We start from the raw sequence: 14,662 nt of genomic DNA, 5'->3' as shown, positions 1-14,662 counted from the left end.
TCTCTGTTTCTCTCTTCCCTGGCTTGCATTTGTGGGGTGCGTTCTCTAATTTAATTCTCTTTTCAAGGCCTTTCTTTCTTAAGAAAACAACACCAACAGCACCAATCATAGGGATTGGCCATGATTTTGATTGATGAGGTTGGGTTTTCTAATTCTTCAGAGTGATCTTGTTAATTCCAGATGTTACCCTCACATCTCCTCTCTCTCCACTAGTCCACGACTTAACACTACTAAAATTGTAAAAACTCCTTTTAATTTAATAGCTGAAAAGTACCTCTTACCCTTTTCCCCATCAGAAATTGAGAGAAAATAGCAAACAACTAGAGAAATATTGGTGCAGGGGCTGGAACACAAATGCCTTAGTTATACAGAGTGGGGCTCTCTATTCTCTAGTATCAAGTTGTGGGAGTTTCCCCCTTTCCTTTATAAACCAGCCTCCCTCAGCAGAAACTCAACTAATCCACAAAGAGAGACACCAGAGGCTTATTTGAGAAGAAAGCTTCCAAGTTGTCCACCACCAACTCACACAATCCCACAAAAGATTCATGTGTTACCACAGCTGCATGTGGTGACAACACAACATTTTCAAGACTGCAAAGCTGTTGGGGAATTTCAGGTTCATTCTCAAACACATCAAGCCCAGCTCCCCCAATCTTCCCCTCAATCAAACATTCAATCATCTCCTTCTCATCAATGATTCCCCCACGCCCGACGTTGATTATCACTCCATCTTTTCCCAATGCAACCATCACCTCTCTGTCGATCATATGGTGGGTTTCTCCATTTAACCCACAACAGATTATCAGTGCTTCACATTCTGCTGCCAGTTCATGTACATTGGAATAGTATGAGTATGGAACTAATGGCTTTTTGGTCCTTGAAGTGTATGAGATTCTGCACCCAAAACCCTCCAGCCTTTTCGCAACTTCACACCCAATCTTCCCCAATCCAACAATCCCAATTCGTTTCCGGCTCAACTGTTAAATTTTAATCCAAATTCAACTACACTGAAATTAGAAAAAATACACTCAGAAAAAATGCACCGTACCTTTAACCCGAGAGGAAAACCCCCTTTTGTAGACCAAAGGCCTTGCCTCACGAACCGATCCGCCGCAGAAACGTTCCTAAGAACGTCTATTAGTAATCCGACCGCCATGTCCGCAGCATCTTCAGAGAACAAGTTTCCTGCAGTGGCAACGGCGACCCCACGGCGGCGTAATTCCGGTAAGTCGAGGTGATCGACACCGACGCTGGCGGTGACGACGAGCTTGAGCGAGGGGAGGCAATGGAGAAGTGCGGGAGTGAGCTTGATGGAGCCACCAGCTCGGATGAGGAGGGCCTGTGTGGATTGCGCATAAGAGGTGAGAAACTGGAGGAGTGGGAGTTGGGAAAGCCATGGTTTGAGGAAATGGAATCTGTTTGGGAATTGGGATTCGAGAAGTGAGAATATCCCGGGAGGACCTATAACCAAAACTTGAGGAAGGTGTTCGGCTTCTGATGCCATTCTAATAATTCTGTACTCAGATCTGCCGTTTCCGTTTCCTTGTCTGAGAATATAAATCACACGGATCCACAACCACTCCCATTGTAAAGTTAAATTAAAAAAAAAAAAAAGGCAATTGGTTTGGTCATGGTGTCCTGGTAGTGGTCCCATTTTATGTAGGAATATTTAAAACACAGTGGCAAAACGTGGTTCCGTTGGCCCGGCCCCATGTGCAACAATATTTAAACACAAACAAAAGAAAACTCCAACAACTACCCTCTCCCTCTCGTTAGTTCAAGAAACCAGGAGCATTATTCTACACTTTTACCCAATGGAAATAAAAATTCTCCTTTATATCATCCATCTTCTCATTTTGTAGTTAAGGTAGGACTTTGTGCCCTCTTTGACACTTCATGTTATAAAAATGGAGAAAATTTTGTAAGATGTTGGTGTTCAGTCGATGGCTGCCAAACAAACCTGTCAATATAACCATAAAATATCAACCAACTTTGTGCTCTCGTAATATTAGTGAGTTCGAATTCTCTGTCCCTACTTGTACTAAAAAAACATTAATTTACAAAGGAAGATACTAAAGTAGGGACAGAGAAAGAATAGCCGAAAAATTGAATCAACCGATATTCTCGTTAAGTGACGAAAAATCGATTGAATATCAACTAAATATTATGTATATATAAACATAGGGTCTCTTTGGGCTCGTTTGATAATGTTAGTTTTTTGTTTTTCGTTTCCAATTTTATTAAGAAATTTAAACATTTGAGAAGCTATTTACGTTTCTTGTTTTTCATTTTTTTTAGAAACAATCTCAAAATTGTATAGAAATTTTAGAAACAACATAAACAAATTTCTTGTTTCTTGTTCTCATTTCCAATTTGTCTCGATATAAATAAATATTTTGTTTTATCATTCTTGAATTCATGAGTGTTATACTATTATATTTTTCTTTATTATAAAAAAGGAAATAGTAACCGCAACGTGTTACCAAATGCCTCCTTTATTTTTTGTTTTTAACGGCCTCCAAATTTCGCCTTTGGTCGACACCCAACATGAATTGGCTGCAATATGCAGTAGAGAACCAGAGGTGATGGCCATGAAAGGAATAGATATCTTGAGCAGACAATTCAATGATTCATCATCAAATCTACTGTTTCAAAAGGAATTGAAACTATTCAATACGAAATTCGTGCCTAAATACAGTAAGGTTTTGGGTGAACTTGTCCCCTGTTCTCTGAATCCAAGCTTCGAATTAGGCATTAATATAAAGGAGATTTCCCAAACAAATCAGCTGAATTCTTTACAAACTAACCTCCATCCATAAAGGGAGACACAAGAGGTTTATTTGAGAAGAAAGCTTCCAAGTTGTCCACCACCAACTTACACAATCCCTTCATAGATTCATGTGTAATCACAGCAACATGTGGCGACAACACAACATTATCAACCCCAAACAGCTCTTCTGGAATTTCAGGTTCATTCTCAAACACATCCAATCCAGCTCCCCCAATCTCTCCTTGTAACAGACATTCAATCAGCTCCTTCTCATCGATGATCGCCCCGCGACCAACGTTGATTATCACACCATCTTTTCCCAATGCAACCATCACCTCCCTGTCGATCATATGGCGGGTTTCTTCAGTTAACCCACAACAGACGATCAGAGCTTCACACTCTGCTGCCAGTTCATGTACAGTGGAATGGTATGAGTATGGAACTAATGGCTTTTTGGTCCTTGAGTTATATGACATCTTGCACCCAAATCCCTCCAGCCTTTTGGCTACTTCACACCCTATTTTCCCCAGTCCAACAATCCCAATTCGTTTCCCGCTCAACTGTGAAAATTTCCAAATGTTAAAAAAATTTCAAGTAACGATTTAGTTTCTAAACCTTACCTTGTAACGATTTAGTCCCAATACTTTTAAATTTGTAAAAAATTTGGTTCTCAAAGTATAGTTATGTAATAATTTAGTTTGAGTAGTATTTAATTTGTAACGATTTAGTTTCTATCGTAAACAAATTGTTAAATTTCCTATACATTTAGATAAATAAACCAACGAGGGACCAATGTGTTTATAAATTACTTTCCGTTTAGAAATGGAAAGTAAAGAGCATCGCACCTTCAATCCAAGAGGAAACTCCCGATTGGTAGGCCAAAGCCCTTGCCTCAGGAACCGGTCCGCGGCCGACACTTTCCTAAGAACGTCGATTAGCAATCCAACCGCCATATCGGCGACATCTTCAGAGTACAAGTTTCCGGCATAGGCAACGGCGATCCCACGGCGGCGCAACTCCGGCAAGTCCAAGTGGTCGACGCCGACGCTGGTGGTGACGGCGAGCTTCAGCGACGGGAGGCAGTCGAGAATGGCGGAGGTTAGGGCGAAACTGCCGCCTGGGATGAGCAAGGCTTGGACGGATTGGGCGTAAGAGGAGAGGAATTGGAGTAGTGGGAATTGGGAATTGGATGGTTTGAGGAAATGGAATCTGTGTGAGAATTGGGATTCGAGAGAGGGTAATACCCAGGGGGAGCCTAGAACCAAAACTTGAGGAAGCTCGTCGCCATGGATTTTGGTCGCCATGGAATCTGTTCTATCGGGTTCCATAAAAAAGTATTTATTTATATATATTTTCAGTTTAAGATATACCATAAAAATTGTGAGGGTGTAAATTGTCGATGTTTTGCGTAGAACTCAACTGACCATTACTTATGACTCTTTAATAGTATCGAGCCTCGAGCCTGCTCGATGAGGAGTCCTTGTCATTTTGAGTTTGGATAATTCGGCTCCCGTCCAATGGCCAGCCCCTATTCGGATCAAGCTCCTCTATTTGTATGATGATTTTCCTTCAACTCTAAAAAATGAAGCAAGCTTTCTCAGAGAAGAAATGAGGAGAGCTCCTTCCCTTTGATCCTACAAAGGAAAAAAAAACTCAAATAGATTTAGGCGTTGGGGCTCAATAGGATCATAGTTCTAATTTGTATCGAGGAGGATACGTGGATCCAAGAAACCTGGCTCGTTCTTAATAGTAGGTGCTAATCTTTACTTAATAGTAGGGAAAGAGAGTCCAATCCCTGAAATAGTAGTCTTTAAGCATCCGAAATATGTCGGAATCCAAACCTTTGACCCTTCTTTTTAAATGGAGTTGGCCAGAGTATCTTAAATTTCTTCTCGGTTCGGAAAAAAATATATCTAATTAGAATTTAGAACTACGCATGTTCAAGCAGTTCTTCACTTTAGGTTCCCAATTTTTCAAATTTTGATTGTCGTTCTTGAAATGCCATTGGATCGTTTTTGAAACATGCGTGACCTTCTTGAAGACTAAGTACGTACTTTTAGATGAGACGTTTAGTGTTTTAATAAAAATGTTTTAAATATTTTCTAAGTGTTTTTAGGATTTCCAAACTTATTTTGATTATCTAAATCATTTTTCTCTTTAGAAAATGTCCCATAAATATTAGTTATCTAAAATAATTAATAAGTTGGATTCACTGGCACATTTGAGTGGTTATGGAGTATTCAAAGTTGTCTTTTAAGAGTAATATTTAGCATGAAACTAAGTTCCAATTTTTCGTCTGGAAAGTTATATGACCTGTTGATGTTGAATTCCAATTGAGGTGACATGTCCACACGAGCCTAAGGTGGATGCCTAGCTTACCATTAGTGGGGTGTTCGATGAAATCTATTTCGAAGCTTTAAGTTATGACTTAGGTCAGAGTACAAGAGTGGGGAGCTAGAGTATACAGCAAGAGATTACGTACTTTTGAGAACGGTTGGACTTCGCGGAGAATGCTGGAAAGCATACTCAAGCTGGCATAATCTGTCAACGAGAGGATCTTCCAACTACAGAAATATCACAGTAGAATTGATCCATGGGCATTTCACCATGTGAACTTTGCCCTCACCATGTGAACTTTGCCCTCAGGAAAGAGTTGATTTGAGGCTTAATGCGACACATGCCTTTCCTCTCTTGCACTTAGGAGTGTGCCCCGTGTCTCTCGATTTTATCCCATAACATGACCAAAGATAAAATTTGAAGGATTATGTACCGTAAAAGTTAGCCCATCAAATTTGACGCGTTTGTATAGTAATTCGAATTTTAAAGGAGCTCGTTAATTCCATTAAATCTAATTCATACCTCACCCTCCAACCTCATCTCCCTCTTGTTCCTGCAAAGAGTACGAAAAGAAAAGCTCCTCGATGACAGGATAATCTCATAAGCCAAAACACTTCTATTTTCTTGAGTTTAAACAACATGTGTAGAAAATATTTGAACCTCAGTCCAGTTGAACTACATTTAGGTCAGCACTAAAAACAATTTTTTCACTTTTTAAAGTCATCTCAAACTCATCTTTCGGAGTAAATTCGAAAAGTGTTGAAAAGATAACATCTTAGTGCAACCATAAACATCAATTCTCCAAAACCAACAAGTTTGAATTCACTAACACTCTAGAGTGGCTCTCTGCCATCAAGTTTTCATCCTCCTCCAGCAGAACCTCAACTAATCCACAAAGAGAGACACCAGAGGCTTATTTGAGAAGAAAGCTTCCAAGTTGTCCACCACCAACTCACACAATCCCACAAAAGATTCATGTGTTACCACAGCTGCATGTGGTGACAACACAACATTTTCAAGACTGCAAAGCTGTTGGGGAATTTCAGGTTCATTCTCAAACACATCAAGCCCAGCTCCCCCAATCTTCCCCTCAATCAAACATTCAATCATCTCCTTCTCATCAATGATTCCCCCACGCCCGACGTTGATTATCACTCCATCTTTTCCCAATGCAACCATCACCTCTCTGTCGATCATATGGTGGGTTTCTCCATTTAACCCACAACAGATTATCAGTGCTTCACATTCTGCTGCCAGTTCATGTACATTGGAATAGTATGAGTATGGAACTAATGGCTTTTTGGTCCTTGAAGTGTATGAGATTCTGCACCCAAAACCCTCCAGCCTTTTCGCAACTTCACACCCAATCTTCCCCAATCCAACAATCCCAATTCGTTTCCGGCTCAACTGTTAAATTTTAATCCAAATTCAACTACACTGAAATTAGAAAAAATACACTCAGAAAAAATGCACCGTACCTTTAACCCGAGAGGAAAACCCCTTTTGTAGACCAAAGGCCTTGCCTCACGAACCGATCCGCCGCAGAAACGTTCCTAAGAACGTCTATTAGTAATCCGACCGCCATGTCCGCAGCATCTTCAGAGAACAAGTTTCCTGCAGTGGCAACGGCGACCCCACGGCGGCGTAATTCCGGTAAGTCGAGGTGATCGACACCGACGCTGGCGGTGACGACGAGCTTGAGCGAGGGGAGGCAATGGAGAAGTGCGGGAGTGAGCTTGATGGAGCCACCAGCTCGGATGAGGAGGGCCTGTGTGGATTGCGCATAAGAGGTGAGAAACTGGAGGAGTGGGAGTTGGGAAAGCCATGGTTTGAGGAAATGGAATCTGTTTGGGAATTGGGATTCGAGAAGTGAGAATATCCCGGGAGGACCTATAACCAAAACTTGAGGAAGGTGTTCGGCTTCTGATGCCATTCTAATAATTCTGTACTCAGATCTGCCGTTTCCGTTTCCTTGTCTGAGAATATAAATCACACGGATCCACAACCACTCCCATTGTAAAGTTAAATTAAAAAAAAAAAAAAAGGCAATTGGTTTGGTCATGGTGTCCTGGTAGTGGTCCCATTTTATGTAGGAATATTTTAAAACACAGTGGCAAAACGTGGTTCCGTTGGCCCGGCCCCATGTGCAACAATATTTAAACACAAACAAAAGAAAACTCCAACAACTACCCTCTCCCTCTCGTTAGTTCAAGAAACCAGGAGCATTATTCTACACTTTTACCCAATGGAAATAAAAATTCTCCCTTTATATCATCCATCTTCTCATTTTGTAGTTAAGGTAGGACTTTGTGCCCTCTTTGACACTTCATGTTATAAAAATGGAGAAAATTTTGTAAGATGTTGGTGTTCAGTCGATGGCTGCCAAACAAACCTGTCAATATAACCATAAAATATCAACCAACTTTGTGCTCTCGTAATATTAGTGAGTTCGAATTCTCTGTCCCTACTTGTACTAAAAAAACATTAATTTACAAAGGAAGATACTAAAGTAGGGACAGAGAAAGAATAGCCGAAAAATTGAATCAACCGATATTCTCGTTAAGTGACGAAAAATCGATTGAATATCAACTAAATATTATGTATATATAAACATAGGGTCTCTTTGGGCTCGTTTGATAATGTTAGTTTTTTGTTTTTCGTTTCCAATTTTATTAAGAAATTTAAACATTTGAGAAGCTATTTACGTTTCTTGTTTTTCATTTTTTTTAGAAACAATCTCAAAATTGTATAGAAATTTTAGAAACAACATAAACAAATTTCTTGTTTCTTGTTCTCATTTCCAATTTGTCTCGATATAAATAAATATTTTGTTTTATCATTCTTGAATTCATGAGTGTTATACTATTATATTTTCTTTATTATAAAAAAGGAAATAGTAACCGCAACGTGTTACCAAATGCCTCCTTTATTTTTTGTTTTAACGGCCTCCAAATTTCGCCTTTGGTCGACACCCAACATGAATTGGCTGCAATATGCAGTAGAGAACCAGAGGTGATGGCCATGAAAGGAATAGATATCTTGAGCAGACAATTCAATGATTCATCATCAAATCTACTGTTTCAAAAGGAATTGAAACTATTCAATACGAAATTCGTGCCTAAATACAGTAAGGTTTTGGGTGAACTTGTCCCCTGTTCTCTGAATCCAAGCTTCGAATTAGGCATTAATATAAAGGAGATTTCCCAAACAAATCAGCTGAATTCTTTACAAACTAACCTCCATCCATAAAGGGAGACACAAGAGGTTTATTTGAGAAGAAAGCTTCCAAGTTGTCCACCACCAACTTACACAATCCCTTCATAGATTCATGTGTAATCACAGCAACATGTGGCGACAACACAACATTATCAACCCCAAACAGCTCTTCTGGAATTTCAGGTTCATTCTCAAACACATCCAATCCAGCTCCCCCAATCTCTCCTTGTAACAGACATTCAATCAGCTCCTTCTCATCGATGATCGCCCCGCGACCAACGTTGATTATCACACCATCTTTTCCCAATGCAACCATCACCTCCCTGTCGATCATATGGCGGGTTTCTTCAGTTAACCCACAACAGACGATCAGAGCTTCACACTCTGCTGCCAGTTCATGTACAGTGGAATGGTATGAGTATGGAACTAATGGCTTTTTGGTCCTTGAGTTATATGACATCTTGCACCCAAATCCCTCCAGCCTTTTGGCTACTTCACACCCTATTTTCCCCAGTCCAACAATCCCAATTCGTTTCCCGCTCAACTGTGAAAATTTCCAAATGTTAAAAAAATTTCAAGTAACGATTTAGTTTCTAAACCTTACCTTGTAACGATTTAGTCCCAATACTTTTAAATTTGTAAAAAATTTGGTTCTCAAAGTATAGTTATGTAATAATTTAGTTTGAGTAGTATTTAATTTGTAACGATTTAGTTTCTATCGTAAACAAATTGTTAAATTTCCTATACATTTAGATAAATAAACCAACGAGGGACCAATGTGTTTATAAATTACTTTCCGTTTAGAAATGGAAAGTAAAGAGCATCGCACCTTCAATCCAAGAGGAAACTCCCGATTGGTAGGCCAAAGCCCTTGCCTCAGGAACCGGTCCGCGGCCGACACTTTCCTAAGAACGTCGATTAGCAATCCAACCGCCATATCGGCGACATCTTCAGAGTACAAGTTTCCGGCATAGGCAACGGCGATCCCACGGCGGCGCAACTCCGGCAAGTCCAAGTGGTCGACGCCGACGCTGGTGGTGACGGCGAGCTTCAGCGACGGGAGGCAGTCGAGAATGGCGGAGGTTAGGGCGAAACTGCCGCCTGGGATGAGCAAGGCTTGGACGGATTGGGCGTAAGAGGAGAGGAATTGGAGTAGTGGGAATTGGGAATTGGATGGTTTGAGGAAATGGAATCTGTGTGAGAATTGGGATTCGAGAGAGGGTAATACCCAGGGGGAGCCTAGAACCAAAACTTGAGGAAGCTCGTCGCCATGGATTTTGGTCGCCATGGAATCTGTTCTATCGGGTTCCATAAAAAAGTATTTATTTATATATATTTTCAGTTTAAGATATACCATAAAAATTGTGAGGGTGTAAATTGTCGATGTTTTGCGTAGAACTCAACTGACCATTACTTATGACTCTTTAATAGTATCGAGCCTCGAGCCTGCTCGATGAGGAGTCCTTGTCATTTTGAGTTTGGATAATTCGGCTCCCGTCCAATGGCCAGCCCCTATTCGGATCAAGCTCCTCTATTTGTATGATGATTTTCCTTCAACTCTAAAAAATGAAGCAAGCTTTCTCAGAGAAGAAATGAGGAGAGCTCCTTCCCTTTGATCCTACAAAGGAAAAAAAAACTCAAATAGATTTAGGCGTTGGGGCTCAATAGGATCATAGTTCTAATTTGTATCGAGGAGGATACGTGGATCCAAGAAACCTGGCTCGTTCTTAATAGTAGGTGCTAATCTTTACTTAATAGTAGGGAAAGAGAGTCCAATCCCTGAAATAGTAGTCTTTAAGCATCCGAAATATGTCGGAATCCAAACCTTTGACCCTTCTTTTTAAATGGAGTTGGCCAGAGTATCTTAAATTTCTTCTCGGTTCGGAAAAAAATATCTAATTAGAATTTAGAACTACGCATGTTCAAGCAGTTCTTCACTTTAGGTTCCCAATTTTTCAAATTTTGATTGTCGTTCTTGAAATGCCATTGGATCGTTTTTGAAACATGCGTGACCTTCTTGAAGACTAAGTACGTACTTTTAGATGAGACGTTTAGTGTTTTTAATAAAAATGTTTTAAATATTTTCTAAGTGTTTTTAGGATTTCCAAACTTATTTTGATTATCTAAATCATTTTTCTCTTTAGAAAATGTCCCATAAATATTAGTTATCTAAAATAATTAATAAGTTGGATTCACTGGCACATTTGAGTGGTTATGGAGTATTCAAAGTTGTCTTTTAAGAGTAATATTTAGCATGAAACTAAGTTCCAATTTTTCGTCTGGAAAGTTATATGACCTGTTGATGTTGAATTCCAATTGAGGTGACATGTCCACACGAGCCTAAGGTGGATGCCTAGCTTACCATTAGTGGGGTGTTCGATGAAATCTATTTCGAAGCTTTAAGTTATGACTTAGGTCAGAGTACAAGAGTGGGGAGCTAGAGTATACAGCAAGAGATTACGTACTTTTGAGAACGGTTGGACTTCGCGGAGAATGCTGGAAAGCATACTCAAGCTGGCATAATCTGTCAACGAGAGGATCTTCCAACTACAGAAATATCACAGTAGAATTGATCCATGGGCATTTCACCATGTGAACTTTGCCCTCACCATGTGAACTTTGCCCTCAGGAAAGAGTTGATTTGAGGCTTAATGCGACACATGCCTTTCCTCTCTTGCACTTAGGAGTGTGCCCCGTGTCTCTCGATTTTATCCCATAACATGACCAAAGATAAATTTGAAGGATTATGTACCGTAAAAGTTAGCCCATCAAATTTGACGCGTTTGTATAGTAATTCGAATTTTAAAGGAGCTCGTTAATTCCATTAAATCTAATTCATACCTCACCCTCCAACCTCATCTCCCTCTTGTTCCTGCAAAGAGTACGAAAAGAAAAGCTCCTCGATGACAGGATAATCTCATAAGCCAAAACACTTCTATTTTCTTGAGTTTAAACAACATGTGTAGAAAATATTTGAACCTCAGTCCAGTTGAACTACATTTAGGTCAGCACTAAAAACAATTTTTTCACTTTTTAAAGTCATCTCAAACTCATCTTTCGGAGTAAATTCGAAAAGTGTTGAAAAGATAACATCTTAGTGCAACCATAAACATCAATTCTCCAAAACCAACAAGTTTGAATTCACTAACACTCTAGAGTGGCTCTCTGCCATCAAGTTTTCATCCTCCTCCAGCAGAACCTCAACTAATCCACAAAGAGAGACACCAGAGGCTTATTTGAGAAGAAAGCTTCCAAGTTGTCCACCACCAACTCACACAATCCCACAAAAGATTCATGTGTTACCACAGCTGCATGTGGTGACAACACAACATTTTCAAGACTGCAAAGCTGTTGGGGAATTTCAGGTTCATTCTCAAACACATCAAGCCCAGCTCCCCAATCTTCCCCTCAATCAAACATTCAATCATCTCCTTCTCATCAATGATTCCCCCACGCCCGACGTTGATTATCACTCCATCTTTTCCCAATGCAACCATCACCTCTCTGTCGATCATATGGTGGGTTTCTCCATTTAACCCACAACAGATTATCAGTGCTTCACATTCTGCTGCCAGTTCATGTACATTGGAATAGTATGAGTATGGAACTAATGGCTTTTTGGTCCTTGAAGTGTATGAGATTCTGCACCCAAAACCCTCCAGCCTTTTCGCAACTTCACTCCCTATCTTCCCCAATCCAATAATCCCGATTCGTCTCTGGCTCAACTGTCAAATTTTTTCAAGAAGAACCTAAATTAAGTAACGGTCCGTTTGATAACATTTTTGTTTCTATGGTCTCAACATCCATAAATTCAAGTGTGATTAAAACAATCTTTTATTTATATTTTGGAACAAATTGGAAATAAGAACAAGAAAGCAGAAATTTGTTTGGGTTGTTTCTAAATGTTACCGGGAGTAGAAACAAGAACTATATTTAGTTGAAAGAAACCAAACCGCCCTAAATATCATGATTTAAAGGGAAACGGCTATTAGACAAAATGCACTGTACCTTTAACCCGAGAGGAAACTCTCCTTTTGTAGGCCAGAGCCCTTGCCTCAGGAATCGGTCCGCGGCCGACACTTTCCTAAGAACGTCGATGAGTAATCCCACCGCCAGATCGGCGACATCGTCGGAAAAGATGTTTCCAGCATTGGCAACGGCGACCCCGCGGCGGCGCAATTCGGGCAAGTCGAGGTGATCGACACCGACGCTGGAGGTGACGACGAGCTTGAGCGAGGGGAGGCAGTGGAGAAGGGCGGGAGTGAGCTTGATAGAGCCACCACCACGGATGATGAGGGCCTGTGTGGATTGGGCATAAGAGGTGAGGAATTGGAGGAGTGGGAGTTTGGAAAGCCATGGTTTGAGGAAATGGAATCTGTTTGGGAATTGGGATTCCAGAAGTGAGAATACCAAGGGAGAACCTAAAGCCAAAACTTCAGGAAGCTGAGGATCCATTATTCTCTCGCCAATCAAACGCATTCCCGTTGTCTTGTATCCTCACAGCCAAAGCCACTCCCATCATTTAGGAACAAATGATTAGAATTTACAGAGAAAAGGCATGTGGTTTCATGTGCTCCTGATTCCTACCCACTCCCACTCTTAAAAAGATTTAGTTTAAATACTATTGGGTCGTCGATAATTTTACATTGGAGGGATACTGATGCATATAAATAGAGATCAGATCGAAAGACATGGTTAGATGGACAACAGGTGAATATTCTTGTATTACTCTAATCAGATCAAGTGGAATGACACAAGATTACACAAGATTTGCCTGTTGACTAAGCATTCAATGGTGGATTTTATGCATTATCCAACTTACAAATTAAATTTGTAAGCATTATTAAATTAATTTGTAAGTATTATTAAATTAGTTAGTGTTTTTTTTATATATTTGAAAATTGAATAGGAGGTAAGCAGTATTATACTTATCTAAGTTTAGAGTTCAATTTGATGAAATTAAAAGTTTAAGGTGAAAAATTATATAACTTTTCTAATTTAAGAGGAAAAACTGATTTTTTTTCTAAATATTATTAATCTTAAATGTATTTATTATAAATATTAAAATTAAGTAATATTGAAAACTAAACTGCCCTCAATTATTAGGTATTAGTTTCTTTAGCATGAATACTTTGTAAAACATATGTTCAAAATAATAACTATATACACAATTTGATTTTTGTTTGTTTATAATAAAATATGATTGAGTTATCTATATAAATATAAAAAAAAATAATATTCAAAATAAAATATGATTGTATCGTATTCAAAATATTCAAAATATTGTAGACTATAAAAGGACCGGCGTCCGTTTTCTGTGCGCGTTCTTCTGCTACATTCGCTCTCTCTTATGCGCGACCGCGCGACGAAATTCTCCTAGCATTCTACACCAACGCTCTTCGCTTTGTGATTCTTCGTATCAATTCTCTGCATCCTCGTGTTCATCAACAATGGCGATGAAGAATATAGAAAGGATCGGCGTCTGGTTTGGCCAAGCACGAGGACGAAGTAGGTAATGGTGGTGCGTGCCGGATGATAGAGGTTCTTTCTGGCAGTTCTTCTCCTTTTTCTCTCCGTTATCGCCACAATGCTGGTGCGTCTCTTTCCCTACTTTTAATCACCCTCTGGTTTAGGAAAAGGAATGTAGTGTAGTTTTTACTCCGGATCTTTAGTTATTAGAACTCAGATCAGCTTTCTCTTCATTTTTCTCAACACGGATTGAAAGCCTTAGTTAATTTACTCTGCATTAATGTTTTCTTCAGGCCAGGTCAGGTCGGGAGTTCAGAATTGGCTCCTTCAGTTTCACAATGAGCTTTGAATTTTGATTACTTCTCTGTTAGGGGCCAAATAAGTGTAATGTTCGCTTCGAGAACTAAGCGAATTATTGTTAGAAGTTTTAGGGATTACGAAACAGAAATTTAAGTTTAACACCGTACGTTGAAAACGATGCTTGTGCATTTTTATCGTATTTCTGGAAATGACTCAGACTGCGTTCAAATCGATAGTGATTAGCATTCATGCTACGGATGTGTATTCGTGGCACAAAGATGTATTAGGCGTCGTTTCTTTGGATTGAATTCGTTGCTTCATTTTCAGTGTCTCTACGGCAAATTGAGTTCCTTCGACACATATGAGAAATAGGAACGAAACGTATAAAGAGAAAATAATTGAATTTCTCAGAACGACATGTGTATAAGGAGTTTTTGAGAAAAATATAATAATAATGATAATCTACCCTCACCTTCACTTTACTTGATTGGAAGAATATAGTTACTGTTAGCATCTACCCTGATGTTTTCCTGGATATACGGGTCCTGAAGAGGATCATATAGGAGTTTA

General features: G+C 39.5%; 3 protein-coding genes and 2 pseudogenes across 4 annotated transcripts; all 5 read right to left on the bottom strand.

The window, feature by feature from the left end:
* Nucleotides 1–353: 353 nt before the first annotated feature.
* Nucleotides 354–1,580, bottom strand: LOC148211144 (glyoxylate/hydroxypyruvate reductase HPR3-like). The gene is made up of 2 exons (XM_088124605.1): nucleotides 1,049–1,580; nucleotides 354–977 (listed from the first exon to the last, which is right to left on the bottom strand). The coding sequence occupies exons 1-2, from the start codon at nucleotides 1,502–1,504 to the stop codon at nucleotides 456–458; spliced, it is 978 nt and encodes a 325-aa protein (XP_087980731.1). The 5' UTR covers nucleotides 1,505–1,580; the 3' UTR covers nucleotides 354–455.
* Nucleotides 1,581–2,609: 1,029 nt separating this feature from the next.
* On the bottom strand, nucleotides 2,610–4,105 carry LOC148211143 (glyoxylate/hydroxypyruvate reductase HPR3-like). Its single transcript, XM_088124506.1, has 2 exons — nucleotides 3,616–4,105; nucleotides 2,610–3,330 (listed from the first exon to the last, which is right to left on the bottom strand). Exons 1-2 carry the CDS (start codon nucleotides 4,096–4,098, stop codon nucleotides 2,803–2,805), a joined length of 1,011 nt encoding a protein of 336 aa, XP_087980632.1. The 5' UTR covers nucleotides 4,099–4,105; the 3' UTR covers nucleotides 2,610–2,802.
* A 1,688-nt stretch (nucleotides 4,106–5,793) lies between these two features.
* LOC148211142 (glyoxylate/hydroxypyruvate reductase HPR3-like) lies at nucleotides 5,794–7,607 on the bottom strand (annotated as a pseudogene).
* A 539-nt stretch (nucleotides 7,608–8,146) lies between these two features.
* Nucleotides 8,147–9,642, bottom strand: LOC148211141 (glyoxylate/hydroxypyruvate reductase HPR3-like). Its single transcript, XM_088124592.1, has 2 exons — nucleotides 9,153–9,642; nucleotides 8,147–8,867 (listed from the first exon to the last, which is right to left on the bottom strand). The coding sequence occupies exons 1-2, from the start codon at nucleotides 9,633–9,635 to the stop codon at nucleotides 8,340–8,342; spliced, it is 1,011 nt and encodes a 336-aa protein (XP_087980718.1). The 5' UTR covers nucleotides 9,636–9,642; the 3' UTR covers nucleotides 8,147–8,339.
* A 1,601-nt stretch (nucleotides 9,643–11,243) lies between these two features.
* Nucleotides 11,244–12,919, bottom strand: LOC148211140 (glyoxylate/hydroxypyruvate reductase HPR3-like; annotated as a pseudogene). The gene is made up of 2 exons (XR_015791060.1): nucleotides 12,332–12,919; nucleotides 11,244–12,048 (listed from the first exon to the last, which is right to left on the bottom strand). The product of XR_015791060.1 is annotated as a glyoxylate/hydroxypyruvate reductase HPR3-like (transcript).
* Nucleotides 12,920–14,662: the final 1,743 nt, after the last annotated feature.

The sequence above is a fragment of the Momordica charantia genome (assembly GCF_013281855.1).
Source record: "Momordica charantia cultivar OHB3-1 chromosome 5 unlocalized genomic scaffold, Mcharantia_2.0 BLBB01000005.1, whole genome shotgun sequence".
Classification (NCBI taxonomy): domain Eukaryota; kingdom Viridiplantae; phylum Streptophyta; class Magnoliopsida; order Cucurbitales; family Cucurbitaceae; genus Momordica; species Momordica charantia.
This window is presented reverse-complemented; position numbering and strand designations above follow the sequence as displayed.